The 20378-nt window shown below is 43.4% G+C and overlaps 4 protein-coding genes across 12 annotated transcripts; 1 reads left to right on the forward strand and 3 right to left on the reverse strand.

Moving 5' to 3' along the window:
• Positions 1-107: 107 nt before the first annotated feature.
• On the reverse strand, positions 108-3168 carry dctd (dCMP deaminase). 2 transcript variants are annotated; one of them, XM_029851471.1, is made up of 6 exons: positions 3030-3168; positions 1885-1984; positions 1393-1528; positions 982-1098; positions 783-879; positions 108-502 (listed from the first exon to the last, which is right to left on the reverse strand). In XM_029851471.1, the coding sequence occupies exons 1-6, from the start codon at positions 3047-3049 to the stop codon at positions 418-420; spliced, it is 555 nt and encodes a 184-aa protein (XP_029707331.1). In that variant the 5' UTR covers positions 3050-3168; the 3' UTR covers positions 108-417. The 2 variants fall into 2 exon arrangements, with proteins under 2 accessions (XP_029707331.1, XP_003971998.1); XM_003971949.3 differs by lacking the exon at positions 3030-3168 and adding an exon at positions 2091-2744.
• On the forward strand, positions 2892-5645 carry cisd2 (CDGSH iron sulfur domain 2). The gene is made up of 3 exons (XM_003971948.3): positions 2892-3150; positions 4061-4275; positions 4361-5645. The coding sequence occupies exons 1-3, from the start codon at positions 3048-3050 to the stop codon at positions 4448-4450; spliced, it is 408 nt and encodes a 135-aa protein (XP_003971997.1). The 5' UTR covers positions 2892-3047; the 3' UTR covers positions 4451-5645.
• Positions 5646-5896: 251 nt separating this feature from the next.
• Positions 5897-12091, reverse strand: si:dkey-162b23.4 (sodium/hydrogen exchanger 9B2). Of its 7 annotated transcripts, none has more exons than XM_011612337.2 (13): positions 11963-12091; positions 10740-10916; positions 10221-10422; positions 9980-10150; positions 9434-9576; positions 9207-9334; positions 8880-9055; positions 8651-8757; positions 8376-8525; positions 8055-8163; positions 7470-7606; positions 7201-7384; positions 5897-7091 (listed from the first exon to the last, which is right to left on the reverse strand). In XM_011612337.2, the coding sequence occupies exons 2-13, from the start codon at positions 10848-10850 to the stop codon at positions 7030-7032; spliced, it is 1680 nt and encodes a 559-aa protein (XP_011610639.1). In that variant the 5' UTR covers positions 10851-10916; positions 11963-12091; the 3' UTR covers positions 5897-7029. The 7 variants fall into 7 exon arrangements, with proteins under 7 accessions (XP_011610639.1, XP_029707330.1, XP_011610640.1 ...); XM_029851470.1 differs by having other exon boundaries at positions 10740-10949; positions 11963-12021; XM_011612338.2 differs by lacking the exon at positions 11963-12091 and adding an exon at positions 11735-11952.
• A 10-nt stretch (positions 12092-12101) lies between these two features.
• On the reverse strand, positions 12102-16982 carry bdh2 (3-hydroxybutyrate dehydrogenase, type 2). Of its 2 annotated transcripts, none has more exons than XM_003971947.3 (10): positions 16896-16982; positions 16048-16138; positions 14678-14756; positions 14206-14302; positions 13697-13805; positions 13341-13401; positions 13037-13150; positions 12603-12661; positions 12438-12530; positions 12102-12361 (listed from the first exon to the last, which is right to left on the reverse strand). In XM_003971947.3, the coding sequence occupies exons 2-10, from the start codon at positions 16117-16119 to the stop codon at positions 12308-12310; spliced, it is 738 nt and encodes a 245-aa protein (XP_003971996.2). In that variant the 5' UTR covers positions 16120-16138; positions 16896-16982; the 3' UTR covers positions 12102-12307. The 2 variants fall into 2 exon arrangements, with proteins under 2 accessions (XP_003971996.2, XP_011610641.2); XM_011612339.2 differs by having other exon boundaries at positions 16885-16920.
• Between the last annotated feature and the right edge of the window lie 3396 nt (positions 16983-20378).

The raw sequence follows: 20378 nt of genomic DNA on the forward strand, positions 1-20378 counted from the left end.
AAAACTCCTAAACCCCCTAAAATTTAAACTATTCAAGTACATCATATTGCTATAATAACTATGTGAGGTAAATATAGTAATTTGAGTGGCAGACAGACACAGAAAGGTCAGCAGGTCTGTATTTTATTTGCATATTTACACATTTTCAGACACTCAACTCTCAAACCAACATTGCAAGAAAAGTCTTAAAATATTTCCCTCAAGGCGCAGAAACACCCTTTAAATAACAGGACACACAACTACTGCAGGTGAATTTAGAAGCAACCCACCCGATGCCCATGAATATTTGTTAAAAGAGTTTGATTTTTTAAAAAGTAATTTAAGAGATTTTCTGCCTCGTTTTATAAAAATTTAAAATGAAATTCCGAATCACCAGTTTCACTTTCACACCCAATAAGGCCAAACGTCCACGTTCTTTTACTCTGTAGTGTTGTTCAGTTTTCCAAATTTGTTGATGGAGTTAAAATCAATCACGATCTGGGTCCTCTTGGGCACAAACTGCCTGCCAAGACATCAGAAATACAATATACAAGCTTTAATTTACACAAAAAATGCACAAAAAAACCCCATCAAGGTTTCTTGATTGTGTCTCTAAATGTTCCCACAGTAAAATCTGACAATGCTCATTAAAAGCTCCCGTCTGCTGATGCTGCACAGTGACCTGCATGCATCAAAGGGCTGAACTTTTGATGTCTGACTGCCAAGATTTTGCATTTTCTATTAAACAGATAATTCTGAAAATAACCCTCAACAGTAACCTGCTGACAGGAACCTTCCTGTACCTGTACTGAATCCCAGCCAAGTCAAGCAACTTTCTGGAAGCGATCATTCCTGGGGTGTTGTGGTACTTATCGGAGAGGTAGATCACCTCTTTCAGACCTAAAGAAAAGAGAGGTGAAAAGCAAACACAGAGACGTTTGTACACATTTTTAAAAAAAAATCTCACTCATCAGAGTTTGTCACGCACCCGCAGACACCCACCTGCCTGGATGATGAGCTTGGCGCACTCGTTGCAGGGGAACAAAGCCACGTACATGGCGCAGCCTTTCACGTCGGCACTGTTCTTGTTCATGATGGCGTTCATCTCAGCGTGACACACTGTAATCACAATGAGCACAAAACGGAAGCGCGCAACATTTGAAATCAAGGGAAATATTGATATGACCATACAGTGTGCACCAGCTTATACACGGAATCAACTTATATGTGAACTTATACGAACTTGGGAACTGTATGTGGATCAATATATTGCTCGCCCAAAAAACGCCAGCGCGACTTTATCGCCCCCTGGTGGCTGAATGCAAAACTACAATAAACCTGCGATAGCAATTAAAGCCCTTTTTACTCTTTTTAGACGTTGTAAACGATTTCAGTGTTTAAAACACTTCTCACCATAAGGATATTTGGTGTCGAGATGGTCTTCGGCGGAACGGCACCAAGGCAACAGGTCGTCATCGCAGCCATTCGGCATACCATTATAACCAATACCGACTATTTTTTTCTCTTGGTTCACGATACATGCTCCCACCTGTGGGGGGAAAGGAAAGAGAATACTTGAACAAACAAACGACTTAAATTTCCAGGCCTTGGTGGTTGAGGTTAGCGTTTTATATCCAATTATTAATTACCCTCATTTATCACCTAAAGTATGACAAAGGGCAGATGCGAGTACCTTAATCCAATAATAAGATTCATTAACTTCACTGAGCATATGACCAGTTTCAAGAATTTTAACTCGGACAATTTTAGATCAGACACTTTTGCATTGAACGTGTAGAGTTCATAACCAGAAGAACTGGATCATCAGGAACTGGATGATCGAGGAGGTTTGCATCACTTTATTCCTTCAATCTTGCTGGCTGCAAAGGAAATGTGAAATCACACCTGTGAACTTGGATCTTTACTCCTTTGTGCAGACAGGAAGGCTACAGCCATGAAGTATTCGGGCCACTCCAGGTAGTCTTCTCTTTTCCCGGTAGAGACGCTGCAGGGAAAACACACACACACACACCGAAAGAAAGAGATGTTCCGTTTACTAACAGACCGTGATGTTGAAAACACGTCTTGTTGAAAAGGTTCGGGCTGTCTACCCGTTTAAATGTGCAGACACCGCTTCTTTATCTTCTTCCATCGTTCTGCAGCACCGGCGCAGGTTGTTGACACGCGACAGTCAACAGGAAGTAGCTGGAGAAATTTCCCGCGGGTAGTCACAATAAAATGCCCAGAGTCTAGACTCGAAGGCTCAATGCCGACCGATTCACGAATATAAAAATATGGTAAATTCATCTTTGGCTATGAAACAGTAAGGTTGCATGCAATCATTTTAGATGTGCAACTATTACTATGAAGAAGGTTGGGATGTTCGTTAGGAACTCCGTTGTCTGGAAGACCAAACTGTGGGAAAATCTGTTTCCAAATAAACTCACAAACCTGGCTGAAAATATAGAGCGGCTCTAAAAACTTTTTTATATGTATAATTTAAGAGATTTGGGTCAGTTAATGGTTTTCTCCTAGATGGGGACAGGACACAACCGAGGAGAAAAAGTGCAGTAGACTGTCACTTGAAGTCAAGATTCTTCCTACCATTTAGGATTAAGGACTAAAAATGAAATTCCAAGTTCCTACAAAGGAAAAGCTTTTCCTTGGCTTTGTAACTTTTTTACGAATAGAAGTAAAACGTTTAATAACACCTAGGAAATCCAAATTGCTTTTTTTTAAAAACCAAAAAAATAAGTTAGTTGGCGTCGTTTAGATAAAGAAAACAACAAAGTTGCGGAAGTCGGCAACTCCTCGCGATACATTCCTATTGTCCAATCAGATGCCACCAACTCCTCCGGGGTTGATTGGTCACGCAAAGTGACGTAACAACGTAAGACGTTCGTTGTGGTATTCAGGAAAGCCTTTACGCATTTCTCGTTTGGTTCCCAAACGCTCACGACAGAACCTTACGTACCGGCGACACACTGCGCTTACAAATATACGCAATGACATGAAAGAACCACAGGAACCAAGTGCAACAAAATACCTACCACACTAAGAACGTCACCATGGTTTTGGAAACTATTTCCAGGATAATAAAAGTCCAGCTTCCAGCTTATCTGAAGAGGATTCCGCTTCCGGAAACCATCGGTGGATTTGCAAGGCTAACAGGTAAAAGAGGAGCAGCGTGTTGCCCCGACTTTCTGCACATAACTTCGTTACCCCTGGCTCTTCTGGACCCAAGAGCCTGCACGTTGCCCTCCTGTGACTGACAGGGCTTCTCCAGGGCTTTACTGTCGTTTATTTACTCCTTTATCTACCGGAAGTTTAACTCTGTGGGTGTGAATGTCATCTGAAAATCTGTAATATATTTGCATCCTCTGCTGTATTAACATACTAAATCCGGCCAGGCTTTAACTCAATATCAATGGGGGCTTTTAATCCATCTTCAGCGAGTTAAAGTCAGTCATTAACTCACTTTCGACTCCCTGGTGTTCAGGCTCTGGAACACCGATACTGAAGAATGTTGTTCCGAGAACCAGTGAAAGTCCACTTTAACTCGACCTTCTTCCGTCACGGACCATTGAGAAGGTTCAAATGTTGCCTAAAAATAGCCCGAAAAGCTAAACTAGCTGCAACGTTTTGGTGAATATTGAAAGGAGAGAACGGTTTCACCTGTCACCTGATGGCTTTAGGCAACATTAATATTGCATTTTTCTTTTCCAAAGACATGAAACGATCAATAGAGAAACTGTTATTGCTGCCTCTTGAATTAGGCACTTAAAACTTTATATCATAACAGGCGAGTTTTCATTCATTGTAGATTAAAACTAAATAACCATAAAGGATCATCTCCAATATGAACTGAGCCTCTTAACTCATTTGTACTATTTTATTTATAGGAAAATTGTAAAGTGTAATAACATTCATACAAACCAATGGTCCATGTGCTCCCCTTTGTGATGGAATCAGTGATGTTCAGCTTATTTTAATATATGAAAGAAAAAAAACCCTATTCAAGTTAGGTTGCTATAGAAGCCTCTAACCTGTGCACGTTAAAATGTTCGCATCTTGTCTTTAGTGTCCGAGTGGCTCCGGCTGCTGCCGCTCCTGGGTATCCTGGCTCTGCTGGGCTATTTGACCATTCGGCCGTTCCTGCCGAAGAAGAAGAAGCAGCGGGACTGCCTGATTAACCTGAAGATTCAGAAAGAGAACCCCAAAGTGGTGAACGAGATCGACATCGAGGACCTGAACAGCACCAACGTGTGCTACTGTCGCTGCTGGCGCTCCAAAACCGTAGGTCTCCACTTACTGACGCTTGAAATGCTACGTCTGTTTGCTTGGCTGACCTTAAAAAAAACCATATTCTTTCCTGTTTTAGTTTCCTGTTTGTGATAAGTCTCACTTAAAGCACAATGAGCTGACTGGGGACAACGTGGGACCGCTCATTCTCAAGAAGAAGATATTGTAATAGATCACAGATGACTTTTTACCTGTTTGGCTACTTTTTTTTAACAACAATCCACATCCCCCATCGCTGTCACTGTCATGTTGACTCGTTTGGTTACTCTGTTTAGTTTTTGTCATTAGCTCTAATGGGGACCAGGCGCTCTGTGTGGGGGAGGACTCAGACACAAATGCTGTAACTCTTTAATAACTTATTATCGATCCTTCCTGGAAGATTTCCCCACTAAAGTTTGTGATTCAGTGTGTTCTGTTCCCATTCACAACCTTTTATTCACCGCGTTGTACTGTATTTCTCCAGCGGCGTTCATTGTTATAAACACCATTCTCAGATTGCCTTTTGCTTTTGCCAAATTAATTCATGCTTAGGTCACGTTTATGGCTGTGAAATGATGTAAGTTATTGTGTGTCTGGAAGGCTGCTTCATACGTTGTAGACATCATTTAGGGCAGGAACTCTCTGCTTAAGGAAATACAACTGGACTACCTTTAGTTTTTCATCAGCGAACTTAATAATCAATGTTTCACTATTGATGCACTATCCTCCAAATTTGATGAGATCCAGGGAGATTTAACATCTCTTCTTCCCTCTGGAACCTTAAAGAAAGTGATAGGCTGTGAGGAGAGGGTCCAAATATCCCAGCACTCCAAGAACTGCCAGAAACAAATTGGAAAGAAGACCCACATCAGCCCATTGAGACAATTGGGTAAGAACCCTATCAGAGGGGTCCATTACTCAAAAGAAACAGAAGTTCTGGCCATTACACCAAAACAAGGCACGACTTTGGCAACTTAAAGGAGTCCATCTGAATTTCCTTAAATCTCTTTGACCTGAATGAGCAGGACAGTCCAGGTCCAGTCCTCGAAGGCCGGGATTTCTGTCTTACCAGCTAGACAAGCCAGTTCCTTTTGTGGTTAAAGTGTTTTGTGCCTGCTGGGACAGAAAACCTGGCAGGGAGGCCAGAGTGGGGGCAGCCCTGATCTAGATCATTCAACAAGGTTCTGAGTCAACCAAGTTCTTAGTTTAATTCCCACCAACGGGAACTTGCCTCTAATGTCATAACATCTTTATTCATATGTGACTGCTTGCTGGCATACATGTTTTAAAAAATAGATGTGATAATATTGTACGTGCAAGTGTTTAAGCGCGTTTTGGCTTTAACATGTAACTTTTTTTTATAAAATCTGAATGTAACATGCAACTCAAGCTTTGATCAGATGAGTTGCTGCTATTTTTTAGATATAAGAAAGATTTGAAGCTCAAAGTGCATTAAACATGTAGGTTATATTGTTATTTGTTGGTTATGTTAGTAAATGCTACAATGTTATAGAAAGTAGAGTCCAAAATTAGCTAATCAGAATGAAGGGAAGCGTAATTGAGCTTTTATAAAGATAAATGTTTTACAATCTCCCCACATCTTGTGACTAAAATTAAACCCGGGATCACTAAATACAGTACAGGGCTTTTATGAATGAATCCCAATCCCATGAAAAACAAGCATGGAATGACATCATCTTAGGTAAAGAAATACAATTTAAAAGGTGATGTGAAAGTTAAATATGCTGCATCCTGGAACAATACATCCTGCCAGCCAAAGGACCATTACACTTGTTTAACATTTCTGTTTAACAGAATATTCAGTAGAAAAAAGTCACGCTATCATAAATAATGACTATAAAACACACCTCAACATTTTTAAATAGAAATTAATACACAAAAACAGGTTAACATAATAAAAAAAAAAGCCATATGTAACAAAGAGTGACTGAAAGAGGTCAACTTTCAATAAAGAAAGAAAAATTCTGATTCAGAAGAAGCGTGGATAAAAACCTCTGCTCCTTATAAACTAATTACATAAAGGCTTAAAACTAAATAATTCCTGCCGTGGACACAAAAATGAAACAAAAACATATTGCATTAAATCAAGTTAAAAATAAACCATGGTACAGAGTGCAAAACGCCTAAAACCTATTTAACTGACCTTTAATTAAAACAACATGTGATTGGCTCACGTCAAACACAGACACAGAAGAAATAAAGCTGACATCGATGCTATGAAAACACTATTGTGACAATAATGTAGGTTTAGTGACCGCGTAACGAGCACATTCAGTCAGAAACCAAACCAAACATCTATTTGTTGTTCACACGGCATTGTGGTGTCAACACAGGGGTGCGATTATTTGTTTAGAACCTGATACTCTTAAAAAAAAAAAAACCTGGAGGATACGATGGACCTGCAAACACCATCGGCGGACGCCCGGAGAAGTTGCACGGTGCTGACGGCACAACTTCAACCCAAGCGGAGGATTCGGTGTGGAAACAGTGTCGCTTATACCTTCATTCGCTGTCGGCGCGCAGGGCGGCCATCTTGGATTGCGAAATTCTGGCTCAGAGCTTGAGTCGGAATTCAGACTTCAAATATCAAAGCAGACGGCACCATAAATACAGCGAATCAAGTGTTCTTGTTGCTTTTTTTTTTTTTAAAGAAAATCAGGATCCGACTGGCAGATAAGAGACAAAAGGAGCCACGTGGTGGCTAAAGGGAAGCTCATCTGTGGAGGCGCGCCAGATGTACAGACGGCGTCAGAGGGTGCTCTCATAAGTGACGGGAGTCTCGTCATCATCTTCGCCCGCTGCTGCCGTGCCTGAGAAGAAGCCGGAGAAAGGGAGGGCCGTTTAAAATCAAAGAGTCCCCCGTGTAGGATCTTTACATTCCTAATAAAAAAGCTGATAAAGTAGGTTTGACTCGCTCACTGCTGACAGAGCTCTTTGGTTTTTGGAGGAGTTGAGGCCCAGCGAGCCCTATGATGAGCGCTCCAACAGGAGCCGTGAGAAGGATGGCCAGCACGGCCACCGTCAGCACGTCCATGCCGTACTTCTGCAGCTGCAGGTCGTTCTTAGTCCGGGCCATGTCTAAAGCCGTGGAGCCTATAGCAGCCTGAAAAAGAGCAGAAAAACGGGCTTCTCCTCAAAACCCACTGAAGAAAGTCCAGTAAAACAACATTCAACGAGTGCGCACATACCTGAACTGTGGCTTTGGGCATCCATGCCAGAGCTATGAAGGCTTTCTCCTTCACGTTAAAGCCGGCACACAACACACAGATGTAGGTGAAGAGGACTCGGACCAGCAGAGCGATGAGCATAGAAGCTATGCCCAGACCTGCAGGCAAAAGTGGGACAGCCAGTGTTGAGTTTTTCTTGCTATATACTATGTCGAATCAGCATTTCCTGTTTTCAGAGCTGCAGGCAAACAGCTACAAGTCCGTGAAAAAATGAAACCGTTTCATCCTAAAATGCCATTTTGCCTGAAACAGTCATATCATAGCGTTAAAATCCAACGTGGACAAAGACCTGACAACATGAACAGTATGAATAGTCACACTGTGCAAACAGAGGATGAAGTCACGTGACGTGGATGGTGAAATCGATGATTTACAATGGATAAAGGAAGAAAAAGAAAAAGCCACAGAGTTTACGGAGTTTTGCCTATGCAGATACAAATTTACATTCAGTCCCACATTTAAATGTCAACGGCAATAGGAGCCATCGGACCAGTTATTTATGTTGTGTGTGTGTGTGTGTGTGTGTGTGTGTGTGTGTTGCCTCACCGACTGTATGCCCCTCCAGCTCTGACACTCTAATCTCTGCTCCTATCAGTCCGAAGAGCAGTGGCTGGAACACATCCCAGGCCCATCCCACCACTTCCTCCACACGTGCCTGGAGACAAACAGGACAGATTCTCTTTAAGTGAAGACACCAGTTAAAGGCCCATGAGGATCTTACTGGGGGACCAGTCAGAAACTGTAGGCTTTAAATATATATACATATATCCTAGAGGTAAAGAATTAGTCCCAAATCTCTCCAAATGATGCAGGGTGCAGAGATTCCTGTGGGCGGGGCAGCTCAGATAAGCACGTGCACGTTATTACCTTTTCTGTGCCCCAGCCAAGGCCAGCAAGGAATGCCAGCACAAGGGTGCAGAGGCCTCCAGAACCGGGGAAACCAGCCACGCTGCTGCCAAACACAGCAAAGACGGACAGACCCAGGACCAAGAAGGAGCGCTTCATTACAACATGTTTCTAGCAGAAAAATACAAGCAAATAAATACATGCAGCAAAGCATTTTTTCCTTTGGTCCGAAATGTCTTGATGAAAGGCCGATGAAAGGCGCCGATGTCTGGGTACAGGCTGATGAGCGCGCCTACCTGGTCAACGCTGGGAAAATACTGGATGACGAAGCCGAGAAGAACCCCGGCGAGCAATCCCCCAGCCACCTCCAGGGCACCTCTCAGCAGGTTGTACCAGGTGGAGCCTTAAGCCAACAACGAAGACAACGCACCATTAAATGAGCCCGGGCTCCAACGTGTACCCGCCCCGTGGAAAACCCATGACGGTGTTCCGCGATGAACACAATCACAGGCATTGACGGGATACCTGTAGCGAAGGCCACACCCAAGCACGTGGTGAAACCCGTGATGGCGAGGATGTCGTCGAAGCTGCCCGCGGCCATCAGCAGGGTGGGGATGCCCTGCTCCACGCCATACCCGTCCTTCTGCAGCAGTAGCATGGACGGAACCACCACAGCTGGAGAAACAGCACCCAGCACAAAGCTGCAACAGAGGGGATGTTGTTTTATTTCTGTATGTTCAGTATTCATCGACTCAAACATTACACGCGTCCTTGACAGTGGAAGAGAGGCAAAAGCATGTTTTTTGGGAGCGAAATGGAGAGTGGAGGGCTGATAAGCAGCGCTGCGTTTACCCGAGGATGAAGCCCCACACCCAGGGCAGACCCATGAGGAAGTGAGAGATCAGAGCTGTGGTGCACGTTTCCACGAGGCAGGGTCCAGCTGCCACACGCACACACACCGACTTGAGCTTCCTCAGAGCCTGACAGCACAGAAACACACACACCGTGAGCTTTACACGTGGACAACATCACCGGGGAGCCTGAAGGATGTACAATTGGAATCTGAAGTAGATGCAGACCGTGGGATCCAAACCGAGACCTGCTCTGGCCAGGATGACGGCCAGGGCGATGTTCCTCAGCGAGGCGGACCATCTGTAGTTGATGTACACCCCTCTGGTCACGACTGGGATGTTTCTTAGCAGGAAGCCCATCAGCAGCATACCTGCGATGCAGCAGAGGGAGTGAGGGGATCTCACGCGGATACTGTTGCACGGCGAATTCCCAGTGTTTGGGTTGGCACGCGAGACGGAGAGACTCACAGTCGGACTGGCGGGTGTCACAAATCAAAGAAAACTCCAAACTCCGCTGTCTCTAATTACATTAAAAACATGTTCCCGCGACAGAACAGATGGAAAAAAGCTCAATGTGGGAATATGAATGAAATCAGTTCCTCCTGACCTTTGACCTACCAATGGATGCTACGTGTAAACAAACTAGCTTAGCTTGGATTGCTCTCGTGAGCTCAAGGCTCATTTAAGCTGATGATAAAGTTCCAAGAGGGAGTTCAAGACAGCACCATCAATATGTGAGCGATTGGAAATAAAGAGCAAATGAAGGCGTTTTACCCAGGAGAGGTGGGAACGGTGGAAGTCGGGGCAGACGGATGAGAGACACCAACTTGCCACCGATGACCGCACAGATGAAGAGAATTGTGACGCCAAAGAGGTTGCCCCCCGGGAGACATTCGTCCTCCGTGATGGACCACACCACTCCGAAGAGGACCGCCGCCAACAGAACTGACGGGGACAGTAAAACGTCAGGTCACCGGTGAATAAGAAGCCGAGCCGAGAACATTCCACCGCCCACCTTTGGTGACGAGAGAAGCCAGAAGGCCTCTCGGCGGACACGGACAGAACCTGCGGAGCAGGGGGCAGCACACCACCGGCGGGTCGGTGTTGGTACCAGCATCCACCAATGGGTTTCGGGGAATAAAATAGGTGGTCTCCTCTGTGACGTTGGGGCTGGAGCAACGCCGCACTACAACCTGGATCTGGTTCACATTCAGGTGCTGGAGATCAACAGACAAGAGCAGGTCAGCGTTGTTGACATTACACCACATTTGTGAAGGCAGCCGCGTGGTGTTGAAGTTAAGTTATCTAAAGATAAAGCCCAGAACAGATATGAGGCAACATCCTGCAGCAAGTCCAAACAATGGCGCAGATACTCGGAAACAGAGATGTTGGAAACGGATGACAACGGATGACACTTCTTGTTGACACCTCACGTTAGGATTACAATAAATAACTGGACATTTAGTCTTAAGTAAATAGTTGACTTTTTGTCTGACTGCTTTATATTGAGGGTTAAAATCAGAGCACAACATACCTCCACGTGGTTTGCACCTGGTAAAGAGATTCTGTCCGGCAGTGGGCTTGGAACCGGGCTGGGAGCCGGACTGGGCTCTGGGGTAACAGGTTTGGGCTGTGCGTCCTCCATGGCAACTTGCGCCGAGTGTAGCCCCGGTGGGAGAAGGCTCTAAAGGTTAAGGTCCAACAGCGCCACCTAGCGACGAAAGGAGAACTGCATCTGAAAACACTGGACACGCGCGGAATTAAGATAATCAGCAACGATCAACGGATGCGGGGGACTTTGATGTTACGTCACCTTGTTTTACTACTGCCGCTTCTTCACTTCTGATCCAATTTGGAGCGGCGCTCTTATTAGATGCTATTTAAATACCCGGGGAACGCAACCAACTTTGCGCCGTGATTCCCGTCAAATTACTACAATGTTTTGACAAGTGCTTACAAGGACAGGCGTTAGTTAATCCAATTTGGAGCGGACTAATCGATGCCAACAGCTCGGCCATATGGTCCACGTAGCCGCGGTTAGCTTCAGGTAGCCGCGGATGGTTCAGGGGAAGTAGGTTAGCCGGCAACTGCCATGATCGACCCCCCCTCGGTCGCCGGAAGCCCTCAATCCGCAGCTCATCAACTGAGCAAAGCCAGTGTTTCTGCTGCTGCTTCGGTCAGTGGACACATGTGCCGGCGGACGCCGCCATGGCTCCAGCCGATGTTACAATCAGTGCTATTAAATCCAGCCATCTCCCTAACCCCATTATCGGACAAAAGCCGGTAAATAATCTTTGCCTGGCAGTTTTATGGTAGTCAATTGACAGAAAGACGGGAAAAAAGAACAAAGATCGATTTGTCGTTTTAGTCGAGGGCGTATCGATCTAAGACAACGTGTCTTTAAACATATATGATTCAACAAGCCGAGAACCGTAGCTGTCAACTACACACGCTGGGACTCGATGCTAGTGCTACGTTCACCACAGGTTCGACCCAATCACCAAAACCCGGCTTAATACATCAGCTCACCCCTAATTGAACTTCATCGAAGTGGTTTATATAAAAACCCGAGAGGAACGCGTCAAGAACCAGCTCCATTTTTGTCCGATGTTGGATTAAACCTTACTAGCTTGCGTGTTCGACCTGTCGGTTTCCGTAAGTGAACGCCTCACGGTGCGTTTAATTTACCGCTCCCGATCGCTTCTACCCTGGTGTTCAAAAATATATCAGGTGAATGGAAGAAGAAAGGGAACTCACCATGGCTGCTCAGTAGCTCTGACAGTCCTGAGACAGCCAGAGCAGCTGGGAGATTCGAATCAGGGGGATTAGTGCAGACTAGGAAAGTATTCCCTGCTCATGAGGGCTTGTTGATAAAGTTGGTGCAGTCACTTGGGGGTGAGAGTCAGGACCTTTAATGAGATACTCCTCAAATCTCTCTGATTGCATTTAACAACGCGTGAACATACAGGGAAAACATCTCTGTGGTCGTACATTCACTGTCGCCGTCAACCACAATCTATAAACAAATTATTCCGAATTTCCGGTTCGATTATGAGGCTTTTCCGACGTGATGAAAAGCTCCTGGCTTCAGCGCCGTCCGGTTCAGAGTCTCCAGCCTCCGTCGATGATGTGCTCCGTCCCGGTGACATAGGCCGACTGCAATGGAAGGAAAGCCGCGTGGAACTGTCTGCCTTTAGTGGATATTCACACATGCTGCAGCACACACACTCACCTCATCCGAGGCCAGGTAAACACACAGATGTGCCACCTCTTCAGCCGTGCACATCCGACCGGTTTTTTGTCTCGCCATAAAGTCCTTAAAGGCCTGGGTCAGAGAAGGTCGAGTTAGAGCGTTTGCAACCTTCAGTACACGCTGATGCTACAGCAGATGCCGTACCTGTTCCGGGTCTGCCTGGGCCTGGATTCTTCCTCTCAGGGATGGAGTATCAACGGTACCTGGGAAAAGGAGGTTGCGTTCAAGTTGTAGGTTCATGATTATTTAGGAGATAATTCGAATGTGTCATCGTCTAATAGTAAAATGTCTTATTATGCAGATAGAAAACAACAGTTCCAAGACAAGATATTTCAAGTTTCTGCAAAAAAATGAATAAAAAGAGCAGGAAAGAGCAGGATGAATTTCTTTAGGTGGGTTTTGGAGAAACTTTAGCAGCCGTCAGACAATTCCAGCAACAGCCAACGGCCATATTAATAAAAACTGTTTGTCGTGTATTTAACTGAATATAGGCCAAAGATTTGCAAATCACCCCAGAAATGCTACAAATCCAGAGGGAAAATAGAAAGACTGTTGTTTTTAGGGTACCTGTAACTCACCAGGACAAACGCAGTTACATCGAATGCCTTGCTCGATGAAATCTGCGGCTATTGATTTGGTGAGGCCGATCACTGCAGCCTTGGAGGTACTGTAGACACACCGGTTCACAACACCTGAGGACACACACACACACACACACACACACACAGAAATCTCATCTAAGAGGATTACAATTGTCATCCTTCAACAACTCAAAGGCCTTTTAATTAAAGCGTCATTTTTGTCCTGCTGTCATTCGTTGAGGAGGGCCTGGTTGGGGCGGCGGAGTGTGTATGTGTGTGTGTGTTGGGGGGGATCATTTACCTTTTATGCTTGATGCAACAGATGCCATGTTGATAATGTTTCCTGACTTCTTTGCCAACATCTAAAAAAAAAAAAAAAAAGAATCAGAAGTTTGGTGCGAAGGGCTGTAAACCCTCACACCTTTTGGCCGCGTTCCGGTTAAAAAAGTCCTCATTAGGCCAGTTTGGCTAGTTTGTGGCTAAAGCTGGATTAGCGTTTGGGCCTCCCATCATGCCACAGGCTCAGAGTAATGCAGCTAATCCAGGTAGAACGGGGATGAGAGCAAAATAAAAGCCTATGTCGCCTTTCGGCCGCGCCATCGTTCCTCTATGCAGGAGTTTAAAACGTAAGTAGCGTGTTGCGAGGGAGGCCATCACCTTAGGCAGGAAAGCCTTGCACATCAGATACATGCTCCGCACGTTCGTGTTCATGGTAAAGTCCCAGTCGTCCTCCTTGCAGTCCAAAATGGTGCCGTGGTGCACGAAGCTGTAGACGACAAGTATTCTCATTCAAATGTGCGAAAACAGGAGTTTGATAGGCAAATTGTGTATTACGCTGAAAAGAAAAGAGGCCGGAGGTCAAGTAGCATCCCCTCAACACCGTACTGGGGTTGTCAATTTGCTTGACCTTTGTTAAGGAGATTTTCATGAGGTCAAGCAGAGCTTAAAGCTGATGGTTTGGGGATTTTAGAAATGTAGTTAAGCAGGGGGACCAAGATGCTTAAAATGAAGACGGCTTATTGCGGCACTAATAAGTAAACCAGTAAATTAAACTGTATTTTAGTTACGATGTAATGCATCCAAAGGTGTAACACATCAGTGAGGATTTTTTCTTTTTGTCAATAACAATGAGCACTAAATACAAAAGCAGCCGATAGGGACGGTACCCAGCTACGTTAAAGAGCACGTCCACATGGTCGTGCTCCATGGCCAGCGCCTCCACTTGGTCTCTCTTGGTCACATCCACCACTTTGGTCCTGATGCCTGTGGGTGAGGAGAACTGTGGTGAAGCCAGACCCAGTCAGGAAAATTCTCTGCATAACAATCAAATAAGTTAAAAAAAAAAAAAAAGTTTATTATATATATATATATGTACCGGTATTTTTTTTTTTTTCTTTCCCGCAAATGATCTATTCTATTTCATATCAACTTCCTCTATAACTGTAAACTTTTTTTTTTTTTTTTAACAGAAATTACATTTATTTTCCTCTGTTTTACATCAATCTAAATCCCTCGGGATGAGATTAATTATTTATTGTTTCTGCTGCTAAAATCCAAATCAGTTTCCATATTCACACAAAATAGCGCCGCTGCACATGTTCCGCCAGCAGGTGGCGACAAAGTCAACAAATTTCAGACCTTGGATGCTGTCGAGCTCTTGCAGCTTCTCTCGATTGATGTCAGTTGCGGTGACTTGAGCTCCCTCCTTTGCAAATGCCTGCAGATAAAAATTACACACACACAAATCATGTTGAAGAATTGGAGGTTCTAAACCACATTTTTTTACAGGCAAACGTCATTAAACCTCATTAAGATGATGAAAAAAGGCCAGAAAATAGAATATTTACAGTCGCGGGATGTCATTTTTGAAGCATAATGCTCCAACAGTCAGCATCAAATCACTTCTACTACTATAGCTGATGAAATGACTGCACCATTAAGCACCAAGAACACTGCATCATTAAATTATTCTTCTTAATGACCAAATGGCAAGAACTCAACAGACCCCCTGACACCAAATGTTACATTTTAATGCCATCTGACCCTGATGATCTGAGAGGCACGCAGACGCCTCTGTATATGAATTCTTCCACACTTCCACAAAAAAAGGCATCGCTGGCAGAGCTAGGGATGAGATAATGACCCAATCTCCACAAGGATGCGCAAGGAGGCGGGGGTCAGTGATTTTAAAGGGAGCTGTTCCATGTTTAGAAGGAACCGCGCCTGTAGATGGGGCATGAGGATCGTTCTGAATTTCAAGAGCCACTACTGAAGCACAGTTATTTACTGCACACATCAGTCGAGTGCATCCTCTGCAAAGTCAAAAAGGCTGTTTCTGCACAACAACATAGAGATGATCGAATGTTTGAACAATGTGCGCGTCACTAAAACCCTCGCAAGACGCCCGGACTACTAAAAGCTCCAATATGTACTATAAAAAGTAAAGAATGTGGTAAAAAATATATATATATATATGTTGAAATTGCGGACAATCATGGACAATCCCCCCTCCCCCCCCCCTCCACAACACAGTGGACAAACTGAGAAGCAGCTTCAGCAGCAGACTCCTGCAGCCTCGCTGCTCCAAGGAACGGTACAGGAAGTCATTCCTGCCGTCCGCCATTAAACTCTATAATTCATCCAAACCCACTCAACAATAATTGTCTAATGTTTATGTTGTAATTTTACTTCTATTTTATTCTATACTTATGTATATAATGCTTATAATATGTAGATATTATATTTTGTATATTATATATGCTTATAATATATGCTGTATATATGCTTATAACGTTCTAATCTTATTTGTATTTATTTATTCTATTTCTATACTTTGTAAATACAAAACCTAGACTACAGTTACATTAATCCACGTTAGGCTGCTACTACAATTCAATTTCCCTACGGGGATGAATAAAGTACATCTTGAACATAAATATACACAACAGAGAAAACACAATACAACCTGTAAATTAAACTATTTTTTTTGGCGAGGGAGTTTTCATTACCATTGCTGCAGCACGTCCAATCCCTTGCGCAGCAGCAGACAGAACGATCACTTTCCCATCCAGGCGGCCCATGATGCACCTTCTTCTGCAGCTGGGATCAGAACAGAAAGAGAAGCTCAGTATTTTATAGCACCAACAGGCATTTCTCTCTCATGGAAGATGGCTGATGACTTTAAAGAGCCACTGAGGGGAGGGCTTGGCGCCCAATGATGGCAGTTATTACCTCGAATTTTTCCTTTTACTCAAAACAAAGTGACAGAATTCATGCAAAAATAATAAAACACTGATAACAACGCTGACCGGTGACACAAGAGTTAAAGCCGTTTAATAAGTCACAGAATTGGCTGTTTGGTGGTAAAGTAATAACTAACTAGTTAGAAAGTTTCTCAATAGTCTTGCCTATGCAGAGAAAACTTTTTACAGGTGATCAACTGGTGCAATAACAGTCTTTTTTAAATGACAGATCATGACCAAATATGTATATAATTTCAGAAGTCTTCCAAACGTGGCTTTTTTGTTTTATGCTGTTGCTTGAAAATGCACACTGCAGAGTGGTTTAAAGTACCTTTACCCAACAGTGAACGAATGAATTAACCTAGTTTGGGTGATATTCATCATATTCTTCGAAATGTCAGTTGTTTAATTGCAGCTGGAGCGACTCTGACAACCTCTGGGCCTGTATTTTCATGATCTTTACCCCCTGTCGACACGTCTGTAATCGTAAATCCGATTCTCTGAACTTGTTTCGGAAACACCAGGTTTTAGTACGTTACGTTGACAAGAATCATGGCAGATTAGCAAATTCCCCCCCCCAGTTTGGATTTAAATCTCATTTACTGAAAACTCACCTTTCCAACTCTGTCAGCCTCAAGAGCCCGAGCAGACCCACGTGACGGTCTTTCACGCTGCTATTGGTTCAAAACCAGGAAGTGTTCGCAGGTTTTTTTTTTCTCCAAATTAACTTTATTTAAAATTGTCCAAGCAAACTTCGCGTGCGTGGAGCTCAGGCGTCATTAATCGGTTTAATAAAGTTCTGGATTTATTTTTAACATTGTTTTGAAGAACAATTAATTGAATAAGAAAGGCAACTGTTCAGTTTATTCCTTTATGGTGGGTAGAGATTAATGAAGGAGCAGAAAATTATTATCTTCCTGACTAATGTTACATTAACAAGGAAATTCATTAATGGCTTAAAAGTGATAATTATTTTTGAAAATAAAAATATAACTATATTTGGCAGCTGTACAAAACTTATTTTATTTTGGTCATATGAAGATCAGAAAGTTATTTTCTTGCATTGCTGTTCTGTTTTTATTTTCATGTGCTCTGAGAATAAAGCTAATTATAAAAACAACAGGATAGAATTCATTTCCACCAGGGATTATGGTGAATGCCCAGTCTTAGATAAAAGCATTATTTTATATCAATTAATACGTGCATTAGCTTGGTCCAAACCTCCCCTTGCAGTTTGAAGAGAAGTGTGTGTTTTAAAAGGTTTAAAGACCAAAAGACAGTAACAACAATACAACGCCAGTATTCAATCATCAGTCCATCAATCTTTTTGGCTTTGAACTCCAGAGAGATCTGCTTTGCCCTCCAGTTATCCGTCCAGGTTTCACTGCCCTTTTGAGAGTCCTATGCATTTCTTCAAAGCGAATTATAGAGTGGCCTCTATTAGCCTGTGAGGTGGAAACATTCCCTTTCCATGAGCAGTAACAACAGGTCTCTGAAGAAAAAAGAAAACTATCTCATATTCACAGTCATGCCTATAGTGGCGTTATATGTTCCGCTCTCTCAGTATGGTGCGTGGGCATCAATTTTCTTTTAAATTAACTATCTTGTTTATCTTTTGATAAGCAATGAGACAATAATGAGCACAATCTCTTTGGTCGAAGGTATTAAAGCAGATTTAAAGGGAAACCTTTTCACAATAGAAGCACCAGGAAACGCAGCTCAGTGAAGGAAAATGATAATGATGCATACGAATGGAGCCGAAGGAAAACACTTGAGAGGTAATCACATCGTTGTGACTTTTGGTGCCTTTTCATCACACAGTCTCCCACAGCCCATGTAAACAACAACACGCTTTAAAATATTCTGCTCTGACCATCAAAGAAGGCACTTAAGATTTTTACAAGTGGAATTTAATCTACTGTTGTGCATTGTTTCTACTATAGCCTTCATCTGTACTCATCTTCAGTATTCTATTTATTTTCCTGTCGTGAACACTGTAAATCATCTTCAAAGATACCATATAAATAAAGTTATTCTGCTTATCCTGCTGTAGTTAGTGCATTTAATATTGTCACGGTCTTCGTCCAGGTTTTACATCATTTGTTTGGACTATATCACCAAACTCCACAATGGTCATTCCAGAACTTTAACGATGTTTAGTCTACGTCTTTAGAGGCACCTTCATTCTGTGAAACTAGCAGCAAAACGCAGTCGTAAACTTGAGTGGACGTGTCTGCGTCAGTCCATGCAATGTTGCTTCTATACTGCGTAAATTGGCAGATATTTGTATAATAATGCAGATTTACAAGTAGATTCCAATGAACTGCCTGCATGTCATTCTTCTAATGCCAATAAAAGCCTGTGAGTCTGAATCAGAAGGATTCTGTTGCTTCATAGAGCTTACCAAGGTTTAATTTCAGCAAAGCTCACGGAGATCACCCCGGATCGATATGTGACGCCGGCAATATGATTAAAAACTATGCTTGAGCCCGACGAGCTCACCTCTTGCTGTCCTTCCGTTGCCTCCATTGAGCTCTCTCCTTCGCAAATAACAACCCCTTTGATAAGACGTCACCTTAAAAGGAAACAGGAAATACAAAGATAGTTTTCTCACCGGGTGGTGCTCTGCTTTGAAAGCAGAGGATGTATAATAGGTACCAGCCAGGACCGAGCACAACAAACTGCCTTGTTGGTGCGGTCGTCTGTCTTTTCCGTGCTCCCCCAATCAAATGATTCATTTGGTATTGTTTCACAACAGCTGAATCGATGCTAAATTTTAAATATACCTGCAACAATAATGCTCAATAATGATTTTTAAAAAAACCTCTCATTGCAGTGAGAGGACACCTCCATCACGTCCACCGGCAGCCAGTGGAAATTATGGGCTGGATGTTATCCAAAGGTCAGAGGTTCTCTGGGATGTCATCTACATTCTATGTGACCGCATTGCCAGACATTCTGCTGCTCACATTCCTACCAGACCATGATTTGCTTCTGCTGTATTATTAGTGAGGTGTACAGGTTGGGTGAGTGATACCATACATACAAAGCTACTGCAGGAAATGGTGGCTTACCAGCAAAATTCTTAACAAACGCTGTTTGAATTCAGGCGGATCATAAGTGGTCGATAGAGTAGATCCTTGTCCTGTGGTAGAAAACAGACACGGCTCTATTCTGTTGATTGCAAATCCCTTTTTTACAAACCTGGGTATTATGTGTGTAATAGAAAATCCTTTGGTACAATCTGTTATCAACACACAACACATTAGGTAGAGGAGCGCTGATAGCTCTTCTTTTTAAATGTGTTTGTGGACTAACAGGCAGACTAACAGGCATAAAACTGATGGCTCTAAACTGCATGAAGCAGAGCGCACACAGACTCTTCTGTGTTCAATAATCTGTCGATGCATCATGCTGCAGCTTGTTACTCTGAGGACCTCAGCAATTCAGCCGCAAATAGAGCCGCGACTTGTGTTTCCATGTCAGCAGGGGTGGATACTCCTGACAAGCCGCTGACCCTTGACCTCGCGCACACACGAATCCACTCTGGCTTCCACCAGCTCCACCTTTGATGACAATCCCTCCTAAACGCGGCATGACTTCCCTCTTGAGTGTGATTGCTTAGAAACCTGCCAGCTGCTTCTATTATTATTTAATTCCTGAAGCCTCCAAGAGGCTCCAAGTTCTGAAAAACACATCAGACATTGAATTAATGACAGTCAGGTGACGAATAAACAGACAAACACAATAAACCAATAAATATCACAGACTCGCTAAGGGCTTAGTTAAGCGTCGTCATTTAACTGTAGTGTTTCAGCAGATAAAAATAAAGGACAGTTATTTAACAGCAGCAGAAGGTTGCACGGTGGATCTAAATCAAGCCTAACACCCCCGTGAAGATGTGATGATCCTTTAGGTTGAAACAGAATACACTGAAACTATTTTTAAACATGCTCATACTTATTCAGTGAAAAAATGTTTTACCCATTAAACCTCTTTTCAGTACCCCCCCCCCCCATGTCCATGTGAATAGGCAGGCTGGTGGTGGGTGTTTCAGACAGAGGCAGAGGTTCGTTATGGATCCATTAGTGTGTTAT

Source organism: Takifugu rubripes, chromosome 17, assembly GCF_901000725.2.
Source record: "Takifugu rubripes chromosome 17, fTakRub1.2, whole genome shotgun sequence".
Taxonomy (NCBI): Eukaryota; Metazoa; Chordata; class Actinopteri; order Tetraodontiformes; family Tetraodontidae; genus Takifugu; species Takifugu rubripes.